General features: G+C 30.7%; 5 protein-coding genes and 1 non-coding gene across 8 annotated transcripts; 4 read left to right on the forward strand and 2 right to left on the reverse strand.

Moving 5' to 3' along the window:
* Window positions 1-1,763: 1,763 nt before the first annotated feature.
* Window positions 1,764-8,807, reverse strand: LOC143195696 (E3 ubiquitin-protein ligase MARCHF6). The gene is made up of 6 exons (XM_076403096.1): window positions 8,607-8,807; window positions 8,320-8,465; window positions 8,037-8,263; window positions 7,708-7,980; window positions 5,615-6,742; window positions 1,764-3,470 (listed from the first exon to the last, which is right to left on the reverse strand). Exons 2-6 carry the CDS (start codon window positions 8,457-8,459, stop codon window positions 2,566-2,568), a joined length of 2,673 nt encoding a protein of 890 aa, XP_076259211.1. The 5' UTR covers window positions 8,460-8,465; window positions 8,607-8,807; the 3' UTR covers window positions 1,764-2,565.
* Window positions 8,808-9,633: 826 nt separating this feature from the next.
* Window positions 9,634-9,705, forward strand: TRNAQ-CUG (transfer RNA glutamine (anticodon CUG)). Its single transcript has one exon. It is a non-coding gene; the product is annotated as a tRNA-Gln (tRNA).
* Window positions 9,706-9,803: 98 nt separating this feature from the next.
* Window positions 9,804-14,872, reverse strand: elg1 (enhanced level of genomic instability 1). Of its 2 annotated transcripts, none has more exons than XM_076402920.1 (6): window positions 14,760-14,872; window positions 12,994-14,612; window positions 12,337-12,936; window positions 12,142-12,278; window positions 10,440-11,502; window positions 9,804-10,119 (listed from the first exon to the last, which is right to left on the reverse strand). In XM_076402920.1, exons 2-6 carry the CDS (start codon window positions 14,589-14,591, stop codon window positions 9,861-9,863), a joined length of 3,657 nt encoding a protein of 1,218 aa, XP_076259035.1. In that variant the 5' UTR covers window positions 14,592-14,612; window positions 14,760-14,872; the 3' UTR covers window positions 9,804-9,860. The 2 variants fall into 2 exon arrangements, with proteins under 2 accessions (XP_076259035.1, XP_076259028.1); XM_076402913.1 differs by lacking the exon at window positions 14,760-14,872 and adding an exon at window positions 14,672-14,725.
* LOC143195634 (uncharacterized) lies at window positions 14,769-16,889 on the forward strand. The gene is made up of 7 exons (XM_076402933.1): window positions 14,769-14,937; window positions 15,019-15,200; window positions 15,251-15,722; window positions 15,777-15,841; window positions 15,901-15,964; window positions 16,022-16,241; window positions 16,294-16,889. The coding sequence occupies exons 1-7, from the start codon at window positions 14,900-14,902 to the stop codon at window positions 16,666-16,668; spliced, it is 1,416 nt and encodes a 471-aa protein (XP_076259048.1). The 5' UTR covers window positions 14,769-14,899; the 3' UTR covers window positions 16,669-16,889.
* Window positions 16,890-19,279: 2,390 nt separating this feature from the next.
* Tsen34 (tRNA splicing endonuclease subunit 34) lies at window positions 19,280-21,274 on the forward strand. 2 transcript variants are annotated; one of them, XM_076403281.1, is made up of 3 exons: window positions 19,280-20,096; window positions 20,255-20,348; window positions 21,151-21,274. In XM_076403281.1, the coding sequence occupies exons 1-2, from the start codon at window positions 19,368-19,370 to the stop codon at window positions 20,264-20,266; spliced, it is 741 nt and encodes a 246-aa protein (XP_076259396.1). In that variant the 5' UTR covers window positions 19,280-19,367; the 3' UTR covers window positions 20,267-20,348; window positions 21,151-21,274. The 2 variants fall into 2 exon arrangements, with proteins under 2 accessions (XP_076259396.1, XP_076259402.1); XM_076403287.1 differs by having other exon boundaries at window positions 21,130-21,244.
* LOC143195827 (uncharacterized) lies at window positions 20,444-21,847 on the forward strand. The gene is made up of 4 exons (XM_076403299.1): window positions 20,444-21,296; window positions 21,346-21,425; window positions 21,477-21,636; window positions 21,715-21,847. Exons 1-4 carry the CDS (start codon window positions 21,125-21,127, stop codon window positions 21,810-21,812), a joined length of 510 nt encoding a protein of 169 aa, XP_076259414.1. The 5' UTR covers window positions 20,444-21,124; the 3' UTR covers window positions 21,813-21,847.
* Window positions 21,848-21,900: the final 53 nt, after the last annotated feature.

Genomic DNA, 21,900 nt, shown 5'->3' on the forward strand with positions numbered 1-21,900 from the left:
GTAAACCCCTGAATATTATATAATCCATTTGAAAAACCTTCAGCTCATCCGATTCATACTTACCTACTTAGAAGATGTATATTTAGTTGAAAAATCTTAAGAACTTTCTTAAAACTATTTTACCAGCTTCTTTAAACAAAATAGCATTTTTAATGGCGTAAAAATAAGAAATCCAATATTTGCTTTTACATTCTAGTACAATATTTTCAAATTTTTATGTGGTTTCAATATTTGCTATCATTGCTGCTATACTTTCGCTATATGCTGCTGGAAAACATTTTTCCACTCTATATTATGCTTAGTCATGTTTCAATTTGTGACTAAATATTTCCTTCTCAGTCGTATGGGTTTTCAAAGACGTGCAGAGTTGTACATTCGATAGATGTCCTTTTTTCTTTTGCAAAGATGTTTAACCGACTTCGACAAAGGAGAAGAGAATTCCTATATTCGGCTGTATATATTTTTTTAAAGTATGTTGGCCGATTTCTCCGTCAATTGTGGGCCGATTTTCAAAATTCTTTTTTTATTCGAAAGAGTGCACTTCCAAGGTGGTTCCATTGGAAACAAATCAGGATCTGATGGGGGGAAGGGGGTTAAATCGAGGGAAAACCTCAAATTTTAAAGGCACGTACAAAGTTTTCACATATTTTTTATCTAAAATAATAAGATATTTGGGTATAATGTTATTGCTGAGCTGATGTGACGGAAAATCGTGCAAAAGTGCAAAAGCCATTTAGTTTGCTTTTTAAGCACTAACTATAGCATATAAGACCTCGCAGAAATATTGTAGACAACTGCTTCTATGGTGTAATGGTTAAAGCGTTTAGCTTCCAAACCGATGTCACGGGTTCGGTTCCCAGCAGGGACAATAGTTCTTTTTATCGTTTACTTAAAACATTTGTCAAATCATCTAGGCTAGGTAACGGACCCCAGAGCCTGAAGCGCTCCTTATTTTCAATCATTGTTTCTTTATTCCTATTTTTCCTCATACGGACTGCCCCTTTACTTGGCCTACCCATTGTAATATAAAATAATATAACGGCGTAATCTCAATAGATTTTTTGAATATTGTAAATGGATAAATAAGTTTAGGTAGGTATTAAGCTAAGTTGTGTGTATATAGTAGAATGTAAAATACGTGTAGTAGATAGGTTAAATGAGGTTTTTGTTTAATTTTATTTAGTTATTACAACGACTATTAGGCACATATGTTATTTTAAAATGTCTTTTCTTTGTGTTAAAAATCTAAGTATGATTATTTTTTAATTTTTAGTGTGTTTCTTATGTATTTTTTGAAGTCGGTTCAATTTTTTTGTTAATAATATTTTATTTTTCTCTTTTTAGTGTTAGATATTTACTATTGAGTAAATATCTAACAGTAAAAACTAACACTAAACACTAACACAGTAAATATCATACACTAGATATACTATTAAGTAACCTCATTTAACCTATCTACTACACGTATTTTACATTCTACTATATACACACAACTTAGCTTAATACCTACCTAAACTTATTTATCCATTTACAATATTATTTTAACTACTACCAACTGATGACTGTGCCGAGGCCAAAAAAAAGCAAAAATAACATAATTTTATCACATATACAGAAAACTACTTGCAGACTTCAAAGTTGAAGTTGATTATATACCAATTGATCTTCCGTATGACAATAAAATATTATGCACTATTTTAAAATAATATTTTTACCAAAAAGAAAAGATTTAGTGTCCGGGAACTAGTAAATGAAAACACAAATTTATATAGCTTTTGTATATTTTCAAAAATCTGCACATCTTCATACACTAGATATACTTTATATACAATTTTATATAGAAATTGCCTGGTGATTAAAAATGATGCATATATCATATTGTTATATATATATATATATATATAATAATTTAAACAGCAAGTTGAAACATAAATCTACATTCAGAATAATGTTACGTAGTTCAGTGGGTACTCTTAGATGTAATCTCGTATGAAGATACAAGTAAATAATGTGATAAAAGACAATAAAGTTAGAAATCATCGTTGTTTAATGTGTTAAATATTTTATTTAAGTGGATTTTTAATTTATCACAGAAATATTGGTTACTATCACTATATTATACAGGGTATATGGATATTATCATAAATAAAGTAATACACTATAAATAGAAAAACAAGGAGGCTGTAATATATTTAAATAATCATTTCAGCAATTGTAAAATGGATATTTTTCCAGCTTAAAGATCCCAACAAAAAAAAGTTTAATTCACATTGAAACTGCAGCCTCCTCAACTACATACCATACCAGAGACTTAATTCAATAATTAAGATTTACTTAAATAATAACGGAAATAAAGATAAAATCAACTTCCCAGTAAAACTACCCTGTATAGTTCTAAATGTTTCTGATTAGGTTAATTATCTTTCACCTCCCTAAAACTAATTAAAAACTAATCAAGTCTATGGGATATACAAAATCATGAAACGAATAACAAAATATGATTCAAAACAAAACTTGATACAAGCTATTATTATCATCAAAACTGAACGACCAACCTAAAACTGATTAGCTGGTTGGAGTTTGAGATTTGGGTTTTCTATGATCATAGTTGACTAGTCTTTGACCAACCAGATATTTGTCATTTTTTATGTGTTCATACAATTTCCGAAATTGTCGTATTTGGAAAGTAACAATAACACTAATCGATGCCACTAATAAAAAGAATGGGTAGATTCTACGCGCAATAAGATTCCTGAAATGTAAGCTAGTGATAAACATAGGAACTATAGAGTAAGCCAACACGTACGGCACAGCTAATATAATTCCAAATGAAGTAACTACAGGAAGTGATAATTCTTTAAAGATGAACGTTAAATTCATATCTCGAATGCCTTCCCTATAAGCCCTTTCAATTGCTGCACGCAAAAACCAATCTGGACCCATCATGGTAACTGCACAAGCTATTTTTGTATAGAGAACGCCGAGCGCCCAATCTTGCCAAATAAATAGAATGGGGGTCTGTTGAATGGGGACCCTTAAGGGTATAATAACGACTAATTCAAGAAGTAAACCAAATAACAAGGGAACCACACCTAGCAATAATATACTGGCGACGATTGTCTTTAAACCTAACATGCACCAATGTTTTAATCTGTCCATCATCGCAGCGCGTCCTTGAGGCAACCAGCTAAGCACCAGCGTGACGGCACGTGCCGCTAGCCAACATAAATACAATCCACAGGCAGCTGTATACAATTCGTGTACTTTCACTTCTGTTTTTGCTTCTGTAGCCGAAATTTGAGGTCCTGGTGGAGGTGCTCCTACTAACCAGAGGGCCATCACTCTTCTGCCTAACCAAACAGGTACAGTGAGCGCCACCACAGAAAAACAAACCAAGGAAAAGCAAACCATCACTAATAATGAGAATAAGCGCACTAAAAACAATTTTGGCCTTTGATATGGTTGATATCCTGGAAAAAAAACGAAAAGGTATAGTTTATAAAGTTTAAAAAATTTCTTAATACAAAATATATATGCAAAACATAAATACAACATATATTGAATAAATATATTGTCCTACAATAAAAATAATTCAGACTCAAAAACTGTCATGTATTTTAATCTCCTGAAAATAATTTAAAATATAAAGAATTTAAATAAACAGTAAATGACATTATATATAAAAGACAAAGAATATAGCTGCTTGCAGGTTAAAATGTTGATACTATTGCTGTAATAATGAATTTCATAGTATTTTTTTATAAATGGTGCAGAATATCTTGTTTGGAATATTTTAAGAAGTACAAACTGCTATTTTTTAATGCGTAATTACGGCCATAACATCATGTTGAAAAAAAAACAAAAAATTTAAAATACCAAAATGTTTTATTTTGCTATTTGACCTAATCCAAATTCCGGCGATTTTTGAAAGTAAAAAATGGTGACAGGTGGAAAGATGGAAAATTCAGCAAACCTTCAACAAACCATTATCTTAATATTGAAGAAAAAAATATCAATCATGTAGATTGAGCACCAAGTGATCTACAAAATGACATCTCTCATGAAAGAAAAGCAATATCATAAATAATCAATACTTGGTCCAACCACTTGGTAAGTTTTTCAACAATTTAAAATATCAATGTCATTAAATTAAAAGACAAGTCGCACAAACATTCCAATTGTTTTTAGCAGATTATTAATATAATTAATATTTACCATTTCTTTAAAAATGAATACTTCACAAAATATATCAGAAAAAATAGGGATAGTAAATATTTTTCGGTCATATTAATTAATGTCCTTAAAACCAAGATTAGTGAAAATACTCATAATGTAAGGAAACACTCATTTTGTTAAACGATAGTGTAACATGTCAATTGAAAAGTCCCCGGCCTGACACATAGATGGCGCTACTAGAATTAAATCCATATGTTTTTTAGTTAGCTCTAACCCTCAAAAGATGCGTGTATAAATTTGACGGCTGTAGGATCATTAGTTTGTGAATTATAGCATTTTGAGTGAAGCAACTTTTGTTATTGTGAAAAAAATGGATAAAAAGGAATTTCGCGTGTTGATAAAATATTGCTTTTTAAGGGAAAAATACAGTTCAAGCAAAAAATTGGCTTGATGCAGATTTTCCGGACAGTGCCCCAGGAAAATCAACCATCAAGGATTGGTATGTTAAGTTTAGACGTAATGAAATGAGCACCGAAAACGGTGAACGCAGTGGAGGCTCAAAAGGAGTTGATACCGACGAAGATATTTAAAAAATCCACAAAATGATTTTGAATGGCCGTAAATTGAAATCTAATGAAATAGCACTGAAATGACACTCTAAAGATATCAACTGAACGTGTACATTATTCGTTCAAGAATATTTGGGTATGAGAAAGCTCCGTGCAAAGCGCTCACTTTTGACCAAAAACAACGACGAGTTGATGATTCACAGCAGTGTTTGAAAATGATCAAGCGTAATAAGCCCTAGTTTTTGCATCGATGTGTGACAATGGCGTGGACTGCACACGATGAACCCGCTCCAAAGCGTGAGAAGTGACGCAATCAGTCGGCTGGCAAGGTTATGGCGTCTGTATTTTGGGATGCGCATGGAATAATTTTCATTGACTACCATGAAAAAGAAGGACCGTCAACAGCGACTATTACATAGCATTACTGGGCCGTTTGAAGTTCGAAATCGCCGAAAAACGGCCGCATTTGAAGAAAAAGAAAGTGCTGCTTCACCAAGACAATGCACTGTGTCACAAGTTAGTGAAAACGATGGCAAAAATCCATCCATCCACCATACTCTCCGGATCTGGCCCCAGCGACTATTTCCTGTTGTCAGATCTCAAAAGAATGCTCGCTGGGAAGAAATTTCTTCGTCAAATGAAGAGGTGATCCCCGAAACTGAGGCATATTTTGAATCGTACTACAAAAATGGTATCGAAAAGTTGGAGGGTCGCTATAATCAGTGTATCACCTTTGAAAGGAATTATGTTGAATAAAAGAAACTAATTTTGCCAAAAAAACATGTTTTACTATGGTAGGCCGAGGACTTTTCAATTGACCAGTTAATTATACTACATAATAAATAAATATAATAAGAACTAGAACTTACCAGTCGGGGGTTCCATCATAAATAAAGCCTGATGCACTGCACCTAAATTAACACCATCATTAACTGGGACATTTTCCTGTCTTTCTCCATTTTGATCTCCATCTCGCTCATTATCTGATTGATCTCCAAGAAGATAGGATTGCAAGTCCAAAATCCACGCTATAATTTTACACCACCACCGAACGAAAGCCTTTAACCAAACTCTGGTATGGGACTGCTCCAACAGAGCAGGTAATATTACTTGCAATAACAGCAACTCCAAACTCAATTCGTTTACTTGAGTTTCATTACTTAAAGAAACAGTATATGGCAAAAACGTTGGTAATATCAGTTTAATAAAGCGAATGGGAAGCCACAGCATTAACAAAACTGCACTTCCAAAAATAACAGCTGATATAATGAGTTTCTTAATATGTTCTAAGATTGGCATATGGATCATCTCTTGAATTGGACTAAAGTCAGGATCATTAAAGTTTCTCAAAAACCACAAGACACCGGGTCGGACAATTTCACGTAATAGTAAAATAAAGGATGCAAAATAATATACATACACCATTCCGATCAACCAATGCAAAAAAATTGAAGTACCTGGCGCTGTTCTAAAACTCTGCTCCCTGTCTTTTAATGTTGCTTCAAACATATTTAATGAACATATATCAAGCCACCACCCGCATACCAAAGGAATAATTCCAATTTCTATAACAGATAACATAGATACTTTTACAACAACATAGCACAATCCAAGTACCCTCTTAGCTCGGAACAAATTCAACCAACCAGAAAATCTATAAAGCACCAAAAAACACAAGCCAACTGTGTTGTAACCAATCAATGTAGTGAGCAATCCCTCAAAATGACTTTCAGAAGCATATTCTTGAAGATTAAACAAATTTAATGTAAGGACTCCCATGTGATACGGCGCATATGCAAAAATAATAATGAATATGGTATTCAAACTGATGACCCAAAATACATGCTCCAAAAACATTAATGATCCATCCAATCCTAATAGACGTTCCCAAGTAATTTCTTCCGCTGCTCTATCCCATTCCATGGGAATCCAATTGTTATCTTCACCTACATTGCCCTCTTGCTCTGGCTGGTCTTGATTTTCTGGTACCACTTCACCTGAAATATTACTTTTATGTAGACAAATATATATTTAATTAATTATATTAATCCCATACCCCAACAAGAATCATATATGAACCAAATGATATCATATCATTTTTTTGTCAGTTTGTGTTTGGAGTACTAAATTAATTCCTTTAAGATAATGCAGTTGTTCACATCAGATCTATCGCATTCTTTGAGATATTATTTTCATAACATATTATTATTATTACTTTAATTTTATTATTTTTTATTATTACTATATTGGTGTATATATATACCCGGTCAGATACCCAAAAGAGAATATAGTAATTTCCTGTAATCGGTTTAAATAAGTTTAACGTTTTATTTATTTTAATGATGACTATATGGAAAGGATACACTGAATACAAGCCTCTTAATAACATTCAATAATTTTTGGGCCAAATAAGACAAAAGCTCTTAAATGGGAAATCAATTAGGAACAAGAAAAGATAATTGCATTTGAGGATACAAGATTCCAAAACATTTTAAAAAAGGCTCAGAAAATATTGATAAAATAATACCGATGCACAGTAACTGAAGGTTGAAGCTAAACACTAAAATCAGCAAGTGATAAAACATCTTATGAGCTCATAAGATGCTTGTCGTTATTAATTTAAAATTATTTGATTAAACCAATCATCAGTAACAAGTATGAACTAATGTACTAATAAACTAAGGCACCTGAACTCTCAGACATGTTGAATGCCTAAAATGTTGATTAAGCCTATATTTTTATGCCAAAAGAAGCTCCTGCTCAATTTTATGTTGCTGCATAATTATTTATTAATTTATGTCCCAAATATGTACCAAAACGTAAAGCTACTATTTTTCTCTTATTTTTCCAGTAAGCATGAAAGTATTGAAACAATAGTCTTTATTGATTATTTTCTACCATATGCATCAAAAAGAGTTAAACAGAGATTATAATAACATTAATTTAAATATTTATATATTACCTTCATCAGCTGGGGCACCACCATTATCATCCTCATTTTCATTTAAATCTTCAGGGATCCGTAAAGCAGGAGCATTTTCAACTACAGGCGCTACATCATCTCTTTGTAGCCATTCTGGACCTCCACCATGAAGAATTTGCTCACGTAGCCATACAAGACCAGCAAATGCAAATAATGTACAACTCACAACAAAACAACCTTGAAAAATATCTGCAGCTATGTTCTCACTCGAAATTATTTCAAATGGTAAAGTCAGAATGGCATCAACAGTACCTAAAGAAAAAAAAATTGATACAGAAAGTTTTTAAAGCAAATTTCATAACACTTACTTGCAAATAAGGCTCTGTATATGCGACACGCTGTTAGAGGTACAATTCCTAGCCATGCTATAGTAACAAGTGAATAGTGAAACCAATATTTGATTGCTGTGGCCATCGATGAAAGTAATCCTGATGCCAAGTCCTTTACTGGCAAAGTTCCTGGCATATCTGGTGAGTAGATGGGTGTAAAAGAAAATTTGTGACCGCATAGTTCGCAATACTCTTTGCGAGAATACCTGTGGTGTAATTATTGTTTATATAAGCAAAACAAAGAATTATTTAATAATCTCACCTCATCCATTGTACAAGACATTCTTGATGAATCCATTTTATACTACCTGTACATATGCACGGGTGAAACAAAGGTCGTTCTGGGCCACCTTCTGACCGACAAACTCTACATATATCTGCATTAGTAAGTTCTGACTCCATTTTAAACTATAACAAAGTTTTTTAAATGCACCAAATATTCAATTAATAATCTATGATAATACGCAAAAAAACACAATCTTAAAACATACATAAAAGTATAAACAAATAAGAAAAATTAAAATCCTATAATATACAACTTTTAGTTACCTTATATATAAAAATTCGTCAGCACAATATCAAACACACATTTATAAAATATTAACAGTACTTTCGGCCACTTGAACGTTTAAGCAAAATACTGCAAAATATAAAGCAGATTAAATGCTGTAACCTACATATAAAAAGTCAATTTAATCATTTAATACATTATCCTTTATGACATTAACTAAGCAGATGACATGACTATCTAGGTAGGGATGCGGAGGACATATCGATTTTTTTTCAGAAATATCGATATTTTTATCCAATATTTTTTAGACCAATATATCGATATATTTGTTTTCCAAAAAAAAAAGATATTCTTTAAACGTTGCAAGGATAATAATGTATACATATATATTTGGCTTCCCTAGTCGGCCACCAAGAATAATATTGAGATATCTTTTTCGTTTTTTTTTAAATATTTATTTGATAATTTAATATTTTTTTGCAATATATATTAATATTTGTATTAAACCCTGATTATTAAGTGCCAAAATATACTCAATTTTACTCAATACTTTAATTAAAATTAAGTATCAAAATACACTTGAATTGTAAAATTAAATACCAAATTAAGAGGTTTGTTAAAATAATAATAATATGGACTGGACCTGCTGTTTAACGTGAGCTCCGAACCACGGTCCTAGGTATTAAGCCTACGGACTGGTGAGGGAACTTAGAGAGCATCCTAGAAGATATCCGGTCTTACCCAGCCTGATTACTGGCGTGACTGGGATCATTTTCCTTTGTCGGATTTTACACTCTTGCCTAGAACAATCACAAATATTAAACAATAACAAACATAAATTTACGTCCATGCTCCAGCAGGATTCGAACCCGCAACTATCGCAACAGTAGGTGGACCGTCCTGTCGCCTTTACCACTGCGCCAACCGAATGGTTTTTAATTTTTTTTTAATTATCGAAAAATTAAAAATCTAATATAATAGTTTAATATTTATTAAGTTGCTATTCTACTGGATATGTTGTACAAAAAAAATTATAAAAAGGTGATTTGAAAATGTAGAACACGAGGTCCCATGGTGTAATGGTTAGCACTCTGGACTCTGAATCCAGCGATCCGAGTTCAAATCTCGGTGGGACCTAAATTTTTTTTCCACACGGTAGTGATCTCATTGATTATCATAAAATGATGTAGTAGCCAATCTGGTCGGTATGTAAATTCATTTAACATTCAAACGACTTTTACAATGATATGTATTTATTATAAATAAAATTGTGCACTATATTAACAATTCATTTAATTGGCATTAGGCAAATATAAAACGTTACAACATAATTTACTTTTATTTGCGTTAAATTCCATATTTAGGGATCGAAAATAATGTCTGAATCGATTGCCTCTCTTAGTATTAGTAGTTGCTCTTTTGTCTTCTGAACGCGCAATATGTCGTAGAGCCGGAAGATAATCGATAGCAACTGCAGATCGTTCTAAAAGATTTGTTGTTGGAACGGCTTGTTTGAGAAAATGTTCCAATCCATGTTGTTTTACTCTCCACCTACAACAGAAATAATATATTTTATTACCAACAAAATACTGTACAAATAAAGTAGTTCAAATAACAGTTTAATATTGAACCATTTGATATATTCATTATACTTTTGTTTCTTTGTTCCACTTTTAACATCTCATTCCTCAAACATAGGTAAACATATCTAATAATAATTCAAACTCAAAATCGTCAACAAATTACAGAACAATTTATTCATCAGTAAAAGATGGCAATTTAGTTCTAGAAAATGTCATTTATTTAAATTAAGCTTTGAAATGGAAACAACCAACCTAACAAACTAAAAAATTTAAGTAATTTAGATCTACCTTCTTTCAATCGAATTAGGTGCTGTTAAATCTATTTTAGGTCTAATATTGTACATATCCTGATATCCTTGAACACAACCATTAATTAATGTGTGAGTCATATCACATGTTAAATTAACATATTCCGAAATATCCTCTTCCCGGTCAGTTAGTTCTGAAGAATCCCTAACACAATTCCTCCAACTATTAACGATAGGTTCCTCAGTGTTACATTTCATCGATTTATTCAACTCATCTGCCAAAATCAATGAGTCATAGAAGGTTAATAATGAATCAATGGGTGCACTAGTAAAAGAACTATTGTCAGTCTCATCCTCTACAATGTTCTGAGTAAAAGAACCATTTCTGTATAAACGGTCAAAACAGTTTGGCATGTTTAATATAGAGGGAATGTTCCACCAAATCTTCCCAAGTTCTAATCCATATGGTAATCTATATTGATGACAAATTTCAAAACAAGTTAAACTTTGCATATGGACAAAACAATCATTTTCATTACTTTGTTCTGGAGATATTTTTACATCATCATCTACAGTATCCAAAAGTGAAGATTCTGGTAGGGCTGGTACGGTCAAAAAAGATATGAACACATCTCTGTTTAGTTGCCCACCACTCTGACACCAAAATTGGGCAGATAATAAACTCTTTCTCACATCGCCTTTGTAATAATCTAGCAAACTGCTTATGTCATTCTTATCAACCAACAAACCTTCAACAAGACACACAATTTGTAACCAAACCCCCAATATTTCCTTGTATATTGGGCGAAATACGATACATTCATGTTGATTTAATAATTTCTGAACGTGTAAAGGAGTAGTGTCTGTAGTTGTTAAGATAATTGGTCTTTTACTAGTTGTTATCAGTTGATAAAGAGAACTTAAAAAACCCTCATCTTGTTCAAAAACCAAATCAATATCCTCTACTAGAAGTATGCACATTTTCTTGGACCGCTTTTCCTTTATTTTAATATGCTCATGTTGAGATGAAGATGCTATTATTCCTTTTTTCCTGACTTGATGCGACTGAGTGGCTTCTTGTAGCTCTTGAATTATTTTTTTCCCTAAAAACAATAATAAAGTTTTTTTTACTTTTATATCATAGATAATATTAAATTGTGTAATACAAAATGATTTGATAATTTGCTATACTCTAAACCAATTTTTGTGAATTTACATCTTAAAACCAAAACATGATAAAATTGCAAATATACACGGACGTCATGACGGAATATGTTCCTGAATTATACTGTCTTTCGACACTTTGATATGCCAATACAGGCGAAAAGAGCAAAAATAATTATTATACTTGTTATATAGAGAATATACATATCAGCGATATATTATATACAGATATATATATATATATATATATATATATATATATATATATATATATATACAGATATATATATAATGTGCATTTATTACAAAAAAATACTCCTCAAAAAATACGACTCATCCCATGCGTACAATTTCCCCCTTCATAGAAAAGTATTCTTTTTTCTAAATCTCAAAAAAATGGTCGGTAGACAGTCGGTGAAAGGATAAAGATGAGTTGTCATGTGTATTCAATTAATGTGGAATAAATTTAATTATCTTTTTAATTAAACAGGTAATTAGAATTTACCTTCCGAAAATAACATTTTTAAGTAAAATATATTTTCAAATGGATTATTCAATCCTTTATTATATTGTTTTACCTGTTCGTCTGCTAGAACTATTAACTTCCAAAACATTAAATCCTAACTCATTTGCGATAGTATACACTGCACTTGTTTTACCACTTCCACATGGACCAATAAGAATCATTGTATTACTAAGAATTCTTGTACTATCCCTAAAAAAATTTAAATGATATCATTGTTTTAAGGAATAATTTTACTAATTTTACAAACCTGCTATCACAGTCTGTGAAATCAAACTCTGACTCACTGTTGGCATCTTCTTGCAACCTCTTAACTCTAGAATTAATTTCTTTACTGTAATTCATCCATGTTTCCAACCAATTTTTTAAGGAAGTGACTACTTTCTTATTGCCCAAGATGTGTTCTGATGTCTTTGGTTTGTATTTTTCTGTCCAAAGCTCATATTTTTTCGATGTGCTATTCTCATTGACATTTGGGAATTCATCTGTACTGAGGCGATTTTCCTTTTTTGCTTTTTTTCTTGGCGATGTTTTGGGAGCAGCTTTTTTAATCAAGTGGCCACTGTTTTCATATATATATTTGAACACCTTATAAACAGGATAATTTGGATTTTCAGTCTTAATATCATCTAGATGATGTTTTATATTATGCAACTGTCCTGACATTATAAAATTTGGCTGAGAGAAAGTTTCTTTTTTAATCAAATTGGTACAATCTATTTTAGACACATGAAGCTCTGAATCTTCTAGAAAACTTCTTTCAGGTCTTGATAGATTCCAGTAAGGATTATCACATTTTTGTTGAATATGGCTATTTGATGGGAAAATATTATAAACTCGTTCCTCCATGCTGCAAAATAGATATTTTGTTATAAAAATATTTAATCAATAATCATCAAAAACAAACCTTTTCTGTTTTTCAACAGTCTTCTTTAATGATTCTGGTATTCCACTCATCAGGAATTGCTTTCTGGCTTCTATGGTCTCTTTATCCAGTTTTGGTCTTGCATTAGCTTTCAAGAATAATGGCGCAACTTTAACAAGCTTTTTCTTTGAATCCCCTTCACTTTCACTATCTGATATTTCTTGTATATCTAAATTTGAATTGTTTTTATTTTTGCAATTTGGTTGTTTTGTGTTTGCTTTTACAGTAACTTTACTTGTTTTATTAATCTTTACATTATTTTCTGAAGAACTTCGTGGCATGAACACAGTGGCTAATTTATTTGGTATTCCACTTGTATTTAAAGAATTCATATTTTCACTTTTCTTGGTTTTTTTACTTTTAGTATCACTAACTTTTATATCCATTTCACTGTAATTTAATGTTTTTCTATGTACTCTCAAACTTCTTCGTGGAGAGCTTGGATAAGAATTAGAGCCATCATTAATATCTTCTAAATTTAACTTTGAGGTGCTTTGTAAATTGAACTTCGGAGAATTTGTATCAATATTTATTGCCAATTCATCTTTATCAGGTTCTGTTACCTTTGAAGCTTTTTTTTTAGAACTTTTACGAGTAAACATTTTAATTTTAATAATTGGTGTCTGAGTTGAATTTGTAGTATTAGCATCACTGTCAAACACTACGACATCACCTTTATTTTTTTTTAAAGCCACAAAATTAAGCAAATTGTTTTGCACTTTATCATTCTTTATATTGTTTTCACTATTTTTGACACATTCTTCATCAGTTCCTTTTAGATCAGTTTTACCAAGTTGAGATGGTACACAACCACTAACTAATCTACCATCGTTACTAGATTCTGATTCTGAGGATATTCTTCTGACTTTTTTTCTTTGTGGTTTCACAACTTCCAATTTTTCTGCCTCTACTTGTGTATTATTTTGAATCATCTTTTTCAGCCTTCTTGCTCTTTTTCCCATTTTATAATTTATACAACATTCTATCTCATCTTCATCTCTTTTGCGTTTCATTGCACCTTTCTGATTAGCCCAATTTTTAAATAAATTTTTTCTTGAAGCTAATTTATTTTTTTCTTCAATAGAGGTTGACTGCTCCACTGGAGCTTCTTTACCACCAGAATTTTGACCAATAACATTATTTCGACTATTCATCATAAATTGAAAAGCATTTACATTAAGTAGACTTAATCGTGATACAGTTTCCTCAGACTTTCTTTGATCTTCAGAATTGTCTATTGGTATATTAGAGGATATTTCATTATTTTCACCAGTGTTAACACACTGAGAAAAAGATACTGGACTTTTCTCAGATACACTACTATTTGGTGATACCAATGTTAACTTATTAGACAACAATGCAATAACATCTTTGACAATAGGATCACTTGGTACCCGACGTTTCCTCCTTTTTTGCTTTTTACTTGTACCCATTGATTCTGATTTATCACCTGTACTGTTTTCTTTTTTATCTTCAATATTTACGTTTTTATTTCCAGAATTTTTTAAAGTGTCACTATTTTCCACCATATTTTTCATGAATTCTTTACTTGGGCTGGTAAAGTATTGCGTAATTTTCATTATTTAAATCACTTAATTTACCTAAATTAATACATATATAGTTAAAAACGTTAAAAATCCAAATTAAATCATATATTTACAAAATGGGCGCCAAAGAAGGCTTATGTTTTAAGGTTAATTCAACAAAACAGCTTCTTCTTAAATTTCTACAAGTAAAAAGGCACTTACCTAACAAAATAATCCTAATACGGCAAAAAGTAAAAGAAGATAATTATCCGATATTTGATTTCTATTTATATTACAAATGTACTGATCTTTAACTAAAAGAAATATAAATACGATTTAAATGGAATAGTTTATCCATAAGAATGAGTGGCTCTGTCATGTCAAGTAACGAAAATATAAGGTATATTAATTTGTAATTAAGATATGATATCTATGTTTTGTTAAAAGTGCTACAATGTAATTATACGATTTATTTAAATAGGAACTCGTCAGCAATTGATTTTTTGAAAAGAAGTGTACTTCAGAAATTAGATCATTTAGAACTGAAACTGTTTAAAATAACAATAAGAAGGACCAAGGTCTCAGAACCCATCAGTGATGCTCCTATAGAACGGGCTATTGACGACCCAGCCAATATATGCAGCCTTGTGCATAAAAAACAGGGTAAAGTCATAATTATTATTTAGACCTTTATGTGATGGTGTTTTTTTCAGGTTACAGAACTAAACCACTTTTTGGTAGCGCTATAGTAGTAAATCAGGAGTTTCTAGATGATGTTTTTCATGGAGATGATGTTTCAACAATCAGTAAGATCCATAATGAATCTAAAAGCCCAGTCAGATCAAGAGAAAGAAGCAGAGGTAGATCAAGAGAGAGGTCTAGAGAGAGAACATACAGAAGTGAAACCAGAAGTCGAAGCAGAAGTGTTGATTATAATAGAAGACATAGGAGTAAAAGTACACAAAGAAGTAGTTGTGAAAAAAGCTGTTATAGTAGAGACTCAAGATATTCTCATTCTGTAGAAATAGTAGAAAGAGAAGATAAACGTAAACATTTACCAGGTTGTCCATTATATAGTGGTAGTCCCTCTGACAAACGTCATAGGTCAGTTAGTCCACTAAAACCTGGTGAATATCGACGCAATCATCCAGTCAAAACGTTAAGATACAAAAGGTCAAGATCTAGGTAATTATTGTTAGTAATTTTATGTTGGCACAATAACATATATATTGGGTTTAGATCAAGGCATTCACGAACAGAAAGTGAAAAGAATATCCCTTCACATAGCAGGGATAGATCATCAGGTATCATCATCAACCTGTATTATAAAACATTTTTATTAAGCTCTAACTTTTTTATTTAGGTAAATCAAGGAAATCTAGAGCAAGAAGCCAATCAATTTTAAGATATGACGAAAAAGATAGGAGGTAATAGTAGTTTTTCAACTCACTTGTTAACATGTATTATAAAAAATGTATTTATAGAACAAGATCAGAAAGGTATTTAAAAAGAAAAAGCAGAAGTAAATCTCGTGATTATCGTAGCCGATCTCCACGATACAGAAGTCGATCTCCTAAATACAGAAGCAGATCACCACATTACAAAAGTCGAAGAGATAGTAGGAGTCCAAGAAGGCGTAGTAGGTCTCCGCACTATAAGAGAGTGGATGAAGTACCAGAAGAAATAGTTATGGATTATTATGAAGTAAGCTGCCTTTTCATTTAAGGTAATAAAACAATTGAAACATATTATTTAGGGCAACTGGATGGGAGGTCGCATGGCACCAATGCCCAATGGTTACCCAATGCAAAGATTTTATCCTCCTACTTTCTATCCCAGAGGGATGATGCCTATGCCTATGATGCCACCAGGTCCTATGATGGTTCCTAGAATGCCCATGATGCGGCCATATGGTCCGTATCGACAGCCCATGATGGGAAATTATAACAGATATAAAGCACCTAAACAGAATACTAGTACCTCAACAATAACAAGTGATAAAGACTCTCAAAGTCACGTTGAAATAGTGAAAGTTGATGAACTAGATAGCAGTATAAACAGCAATCAGGATATCCAAAATCCAGAGAGCCCAAAGTCTGATACAAGAAGTGTAGCTTTTAAAGATGATTGAACATTATTGATATGGTGGTTATATTTGTATACATTTAAGATAATTTTCCTTAGAGTAAGAAAAAAAAACAAAACTCTCAGGTTCAAAATTTCTATTTATGAGTTAGAACTTAACTGATTGAAAATTGGTATGTAAATATTATAATAAATGAAATAATTGACGAATTTGAAGAATATTTTTATACTTTAATATTATGTTGTATAAAGTTAAATACAAAATCAGCAGTTTGTTTTTGTGTTCTCTATCACTGTTCATATTTACTTCACTGTATCTCCATTTTTTCTTTGTTTCCGTTATAGTTAACATTAACTTAATTAAACAATTTTTGATGCCATAAAAGTGATTAAAATTGGTGTTGGGAATAATGAAGTACAAAAATGATTTTGAATCATCAAATTATGTAAAATATACTTAATCAACTGAAAGGTTGAGTAAAATATGAAAATTAACTTATAATTAGGAAAAAATCATAGTAAGGATGTCGGCCATCGAGAACTAATTTTTTTTTAAATATGGATAATTATTTTTTAAGGATATCGATAGCTTTATGCAACAGACCTAATTGATACATGGGAGCCACAGAATAGACAGATTTCTTTGTGTTGTAATGAGAGCTAAGGAAGGAATGTGCGCCGACAAAATATTGATTTCTTTTTTTTAATATATCGATATTTTTAAGGAGTGTTGAAAATTAAGTATCAATTTCAAAATTTTGAAGAAACACAATATTGAGTTATTGCACATCGAAAGACATCGGCTACCAAAAATATCGATATATAAGTCAATTTATTATTTTGCAAAATATCGATTTCAAATAAAAAATATTATATAAAAAAAATTACGATATAACGAACAAAAAAATATTTTTCTATTAAAGATATTTTTTTAAAATATATATTGATATTCTTAATCAAACCTTAGAATTAAGAACTAAAATATACTAAGCCTTTAATTAAATTATTGAAAAAAGTATCGATAGATCCATATTCTTATGCCATCCAATGTTATACAAATTTATTAGTGTTGGGAACAATCGACTATCGACTGTTGAGTAATTGACTACTTTTTACTATTCGACTATTTCAGTCGCTATTTTCGGTCCGACTGATTTTATTAATATTTACTATTGTCTGTTTTAGTCGTTTACTTTTAGTTACTATTTTCGGTTCTACTAGTTCATTCGTCCTTGAAACTAATGCCCCGAATTTATGCTTATACAGATTTATATGTAATATATGTGGTTTTATGTTTTTTTTGTAGTTTGCTTGTGAATAACTATATATTGTAAATTAATATAGCAGCATTTTGGAACGCTAGTTTTCGAGGGCAAAAAAATTAAATTATAAATGATAAATAGTAAGATACTTTTTGTTAACATAATAGGTAATACTTTGGACTGGTATAATAGGAAATACTTTTTTGATAAACTTTTGGGATTTTTGTCCAAGCCTCTTGTTTGTCGAAACTTTTTTCCCAAAATCTTGAAAACTAAAGTTAGGTTCCAAAGGTTTCAGAAATTGCATAGATCCAAAAGATTTGAAGAATTTTTTACAGTAGCAGTTGTTAAATTTCTTTTAAAAATATTAACCGTCAAGAGGTGAATAAGGTATATTAAATATTTGTAATAAATACTTTTTTTGATTCGAAAGCTCTACTTTAATATTCAACAATTTATTTTGTTGGCTATTAAGAAGAGCACCACGGTTTTTGTTTATTAACGAATGGACTATATTATTAGACTATATTATATGGCATTACAAATAATGCTGAGGCGATACAAAGAGTTATCACGTTATTCCATTCTAACTTCAAAAAATACAAATATAGTTCCACAACTCGAAATTCAAGACAAAACTACTGACTAAGAATGTATTGACATCTGGAGATATTTTGATAAAAAGCTAGAATGAAAGAAGTAATTACTCCAAGTACTGCAGTAACTTTACAGATTTAGCAGTATTTGGAAATTCCATTTATTGGGCGTTTAGAAAACATTGGATTTTTGGCAAACCCATAAAATGAAACTACCTGAATTATATCAATTACACGTAAAATATTCCTCTATATCCGCAACATCTGTCCCCTGCGAACGAGTTTTTTCAAAATCTTGGAAAATAATTAACGATCGAAGAAATCGCCTCACGGGAGAAAAGTTGAACATATAATTAAAAATAGCAATTAATATATTAAAACACGATAAAACATTTGTGGTATTATTATTCCATTCCTTTTTACACATCCACAGAACATTCAGTATAAAAGTAATCCTACTTCCTTTAAAATTTTATTATTTACTACATAATAATAGATATTAGTAATTTTGTAATCTCTGTCTCGCTTATACTAACATTGGAGAATATAAAGACATTTAAAATTAACTGCTCCAAGCATTTATCTTCGTCCTTTCCTATCTCACATTTTATACAAATAAGAATTCGTATATCTTCGTCTGATATCACGAATGAAAAAAAAAATAGTCGAACCGTGCATTTGACTGAAAGTAGTAACTACTATTTTTTTCTATGATTACTATTTTCAATCGCTATTTATTTGATTATCGACTGTTTTCGATAGTTCCCAACGCTAAAATTTATATATATAGTTAGGTTATACCGTTTATTTTGTATTTAAAATCGTAGAATACATTTTTTTCTTTATTCTGTTTAAAATTGTTTAGGTTTATATTTGTCTATTTTAAAATGATTATATTGTACCTAATTAACGATGATATTTTCACTTTTAATGTTGAAGACTGGATAAAATTAAGGAAGCAATACAGAATAATAGGGCAAATAGTAGGAAGCACATCATTTATTCCTTCATTACCGGCAAAAATATTACCAGAAGAGGCTTTATTACTTCTTAATAATAATTTTGCAGTAATTCATTCAAGTTGTGGTAATATTTGCGATAATTTGAAAGAAAACAATTTTGAAGATGAGTTTTTAAAAGCCCAACAAATTGAATACAGACAAATTAGGAAACAACAACTGGAAACTCTGATAGATAAAATTGTAAGTAAGCGACGTGAAAATGGAGATATTCGAACAAAAGAAGAAATATTAAATGAGGAACTTGTGAAATCATCTGCCATTACTAAAGATAATATGTTATGGCCAATATTTCTTCATAAAGAAAGTAATTTAAGTACTCCTGTTCCTGTAACAAAAATTCAATCCTTAACATCTTCAATTAAGAGTAGAGTATTTAAAGACCTATGGGAAAGAAACTATTATGTAACAAGTGGGGAAAAATTTGGTGGAGATTTCCTGGTATATTTTGGTGACCCAATCACTCACCATGCAATCTTCATTGTCAAATGCATAGAGAGTGAAATTACTTTTCATCCCAATAAGTTAATTGCTTTTGGAAGACTTGGAGTATCCGTTAAAAAAAGAGCTGTTTTTGCTACTGTTAAGGATGGAAAAGTTATGTATATGACTATTAATTGGATAGATGCATAATTATATTGTTAGATATATTATATTAATATTAAACAGTTTTAAAATGAAAAATATTTGGAAACAAATACTGTATTTTGTTATTAAAATTGAAAATTATTTTACATGTGTCTTTATAATTATAGATCACAGCATGACATTAATCTTGCAAAAGCACAAAGAACTGATAACCAGTTATAAGTCATAAGTACAGTCATTATAAGGCCTCGTTTTTCAAAGGTAAAACCCTTTAGGTACAATTTAGTAGCATAGATTATTATCTCTAACGATATTATCAGTGTGTACAAACAGAGAAATGGCATGAAAAATATGGGGTTTTCCTAAAAATAATATAATGTTATCAACAATCAATATAAAAGTAAAAAATGTATACCGTTAGTAGACCAATTAACAGAAACAAATAATATTCAGTAGATAATACTAAACATATTAATTTACAATCTCTCTCAGCTTCAGCTGTGACCAATTTATCACTCTTTAAACGTTCTCTGGACAGATATCTTGGTAGGACTGGTCCACATTTTACAATTCTTAAAATATCAAACAGACTAAGTATCTAAAATAAGCCAAACTGTATTTAAAAATTTGAAATAATTTTCACTCACCTACCACACCTAAAAATCCCAAAACACCAACATATATAGGCGCGAAAGCAAACGCTGAGGAAGAACAAATTTTATTTATAAAGATTTTGTTTTTTTTTAATAATGGTCCTATCGCTGTATAAAACGGTATTTTCATGATATCTTTTAATTTTTGTATAAAACATCATGCCTTTATCATTGTAAATATACTCAGAAAATAAAAATAACTGACAATTTCGAATTGACTTTGATGTATAATTATTTATATCAGGAGTTATTCGTTATTTCGGATAACCAAGAAATAAGAGCATTCATCCTATAAACATCTAGATATCATTATATTTGACAAACTGTCGAATTAATAACATTTAGTAAAATGTATTGATTAAAAACAGATTATTTAAATTCAAAATGAGCTTAAGCACCCTAACCCTAAGGGCCAAACATGCAAATTTTGACGAAATCAATATGAAACTACCCAAATTTCAAGAACCAAAATCGTCAACCTTACTTTTACTATCATTATGGATCTTTCAATCGATTTTTTCTGCTTGTAAAATGGAATTTTATGCTAACATGCAAGGTAAAATTGATTTGAGTGTATTATTACATTATGTACACTATACTTTTAGGAATATCTATCAGTTTTAATATCCAAGACGTAATTTTGATATCATTTGCTGCGTGGATGCTGCACAAAGGATTGTCATCTGTAAGACTATTCATACTATAAGAATAACAAACTGTTCTTGTACTTCTTTAGAGAAACATTGCATTAATTTTCCCGTGGGTCATCGTTACATTGTACGGTTTGTATTATAACCATTATCGAAGTCTTAGACGAATGACAGCATTGTTGAAATCGGTAAGACTATCATCCGCTCTCCCTTGGATAGCACTTTTTTTAACTGCAGTTGGACTGGGTGAGTAAATTATTCATTTGTAAAAACCTGATAATCCAAGTTCTGTTTTTTAACTATACTAACATTTAAAATTTTTAGTGCTGAGAATGATACTTACTATTCGAACTCTTCAATTATCCGCAAATTTATGGTATCGGAAAAAATTAGAAAAAGAACTATATCAGACACTAAATTAAGTTGTTATGTTTAAATAATAAACCAATCAAAATTGTTATGGTGCGTTATTTAGAATGCTGAACATTTATAATATACAATAAAAATCAC

Source organism: Rhynchophorus ferrugineus, unplaced genomic scaffold (genome assembly GCF_030347505.1).
Source record: "Rhynchophorus ferrugineus isolate W39M unplaced genomic scaffold, kcgeb_rfMv2 rfM1, whole genome shotgun sequence".
In the NCBI taxonomy this organism is placed as follows: Eukaryota; Metazoa; Arthropoda; class Insecta; order Coleoptera; family Curculionidae; genus Rhynchophorus; species Rhynchophorus ferrugineus.

Coding starts and splice junctions, on each gene's coding strand:
- LOC143195696 (XM_076403096.1), bottom strand. CDS start 8,459: ATGGAGTCAGAACTTACTAATGCAGATATATGTAGAGTTTGTCGGTCA. Junction 8,264..8,319: donor TGTCTTGTACAATGGATGAG/GTGAGATTATTA, acceptor ATTACACCACAG/GTATTCTCGCAAAGAGTATT. Junction 7,981..8,036: donor ATACAGAGCCTTATTTGCAA/GTAAGTGTTATG, acceptor TTTTTTCTTTAG/GTACTGTTGATGCCATTCTG.
- elg1 (XM_076402920.1), bottom strand. CDS start 14,591: ATGAAAATTACGCAATACTTTACCAGCCCAAGTAAAGAATTCATGAAA. Junction 11,503..12,141: donor TAGTTCTAGCAGACGAACAG/GTAAAACAATAT, acceptor TATTGTTTTTAG/GGAAAAAAATAATTCAAGAG. Junction 10,120..10,439: donor CCTAATTCGATTGAAAGAAG/GTAGATCTAAAT, acceptor TTTCTGTTGTAG/GTGGAGAGTAAAACAACATG.
- LOC143195634 (XM_076402933.1), top strand. CDS start 14,900: ATGAGTGGCTCTGTCATGTCAAGTAACGAAAATATAAG. Junction 14,938..15,018: donor TCAAGTAACGAAAATATAAG/GTATATTAATTT, acceptor TTATTTAAATAG/GAACTCGTCAGCAATTGATT. Junction 15,842..15,900: donor TAGCAGGGATAGATCATCAG/GTATCATCATCA, acceptor TTTTTTATTTAG/GTAAATCAAGGAAATCTAGA.
- Tsen34 (XM_076403281.1), top strand. CDS start 19,368: ATGATTATATTGTACCTAATTAACGATGATATTTTCACTTTTAATGTT.
- LOC143195827 (XM_076403299.1), top strand. CDS start 21,125: ATGAGCTTAAGCACCCTAACCCTAAGGGCCAAACATGCAAATTTTGAC. Junction 21,297..21,345: donor ATTTTATGCTAACATGCAAG/GTAAAATTGATT, acceptor CTATACTTTTAG/GAATATCTATCAGTTTTAAT. Junction 21,426..21,476: donor TGCACAAAGGATTGTCATCT/GTAAGACTATTC, acceptor GTACTTCTTTAG/AGAAACATTGCATTAATTTT.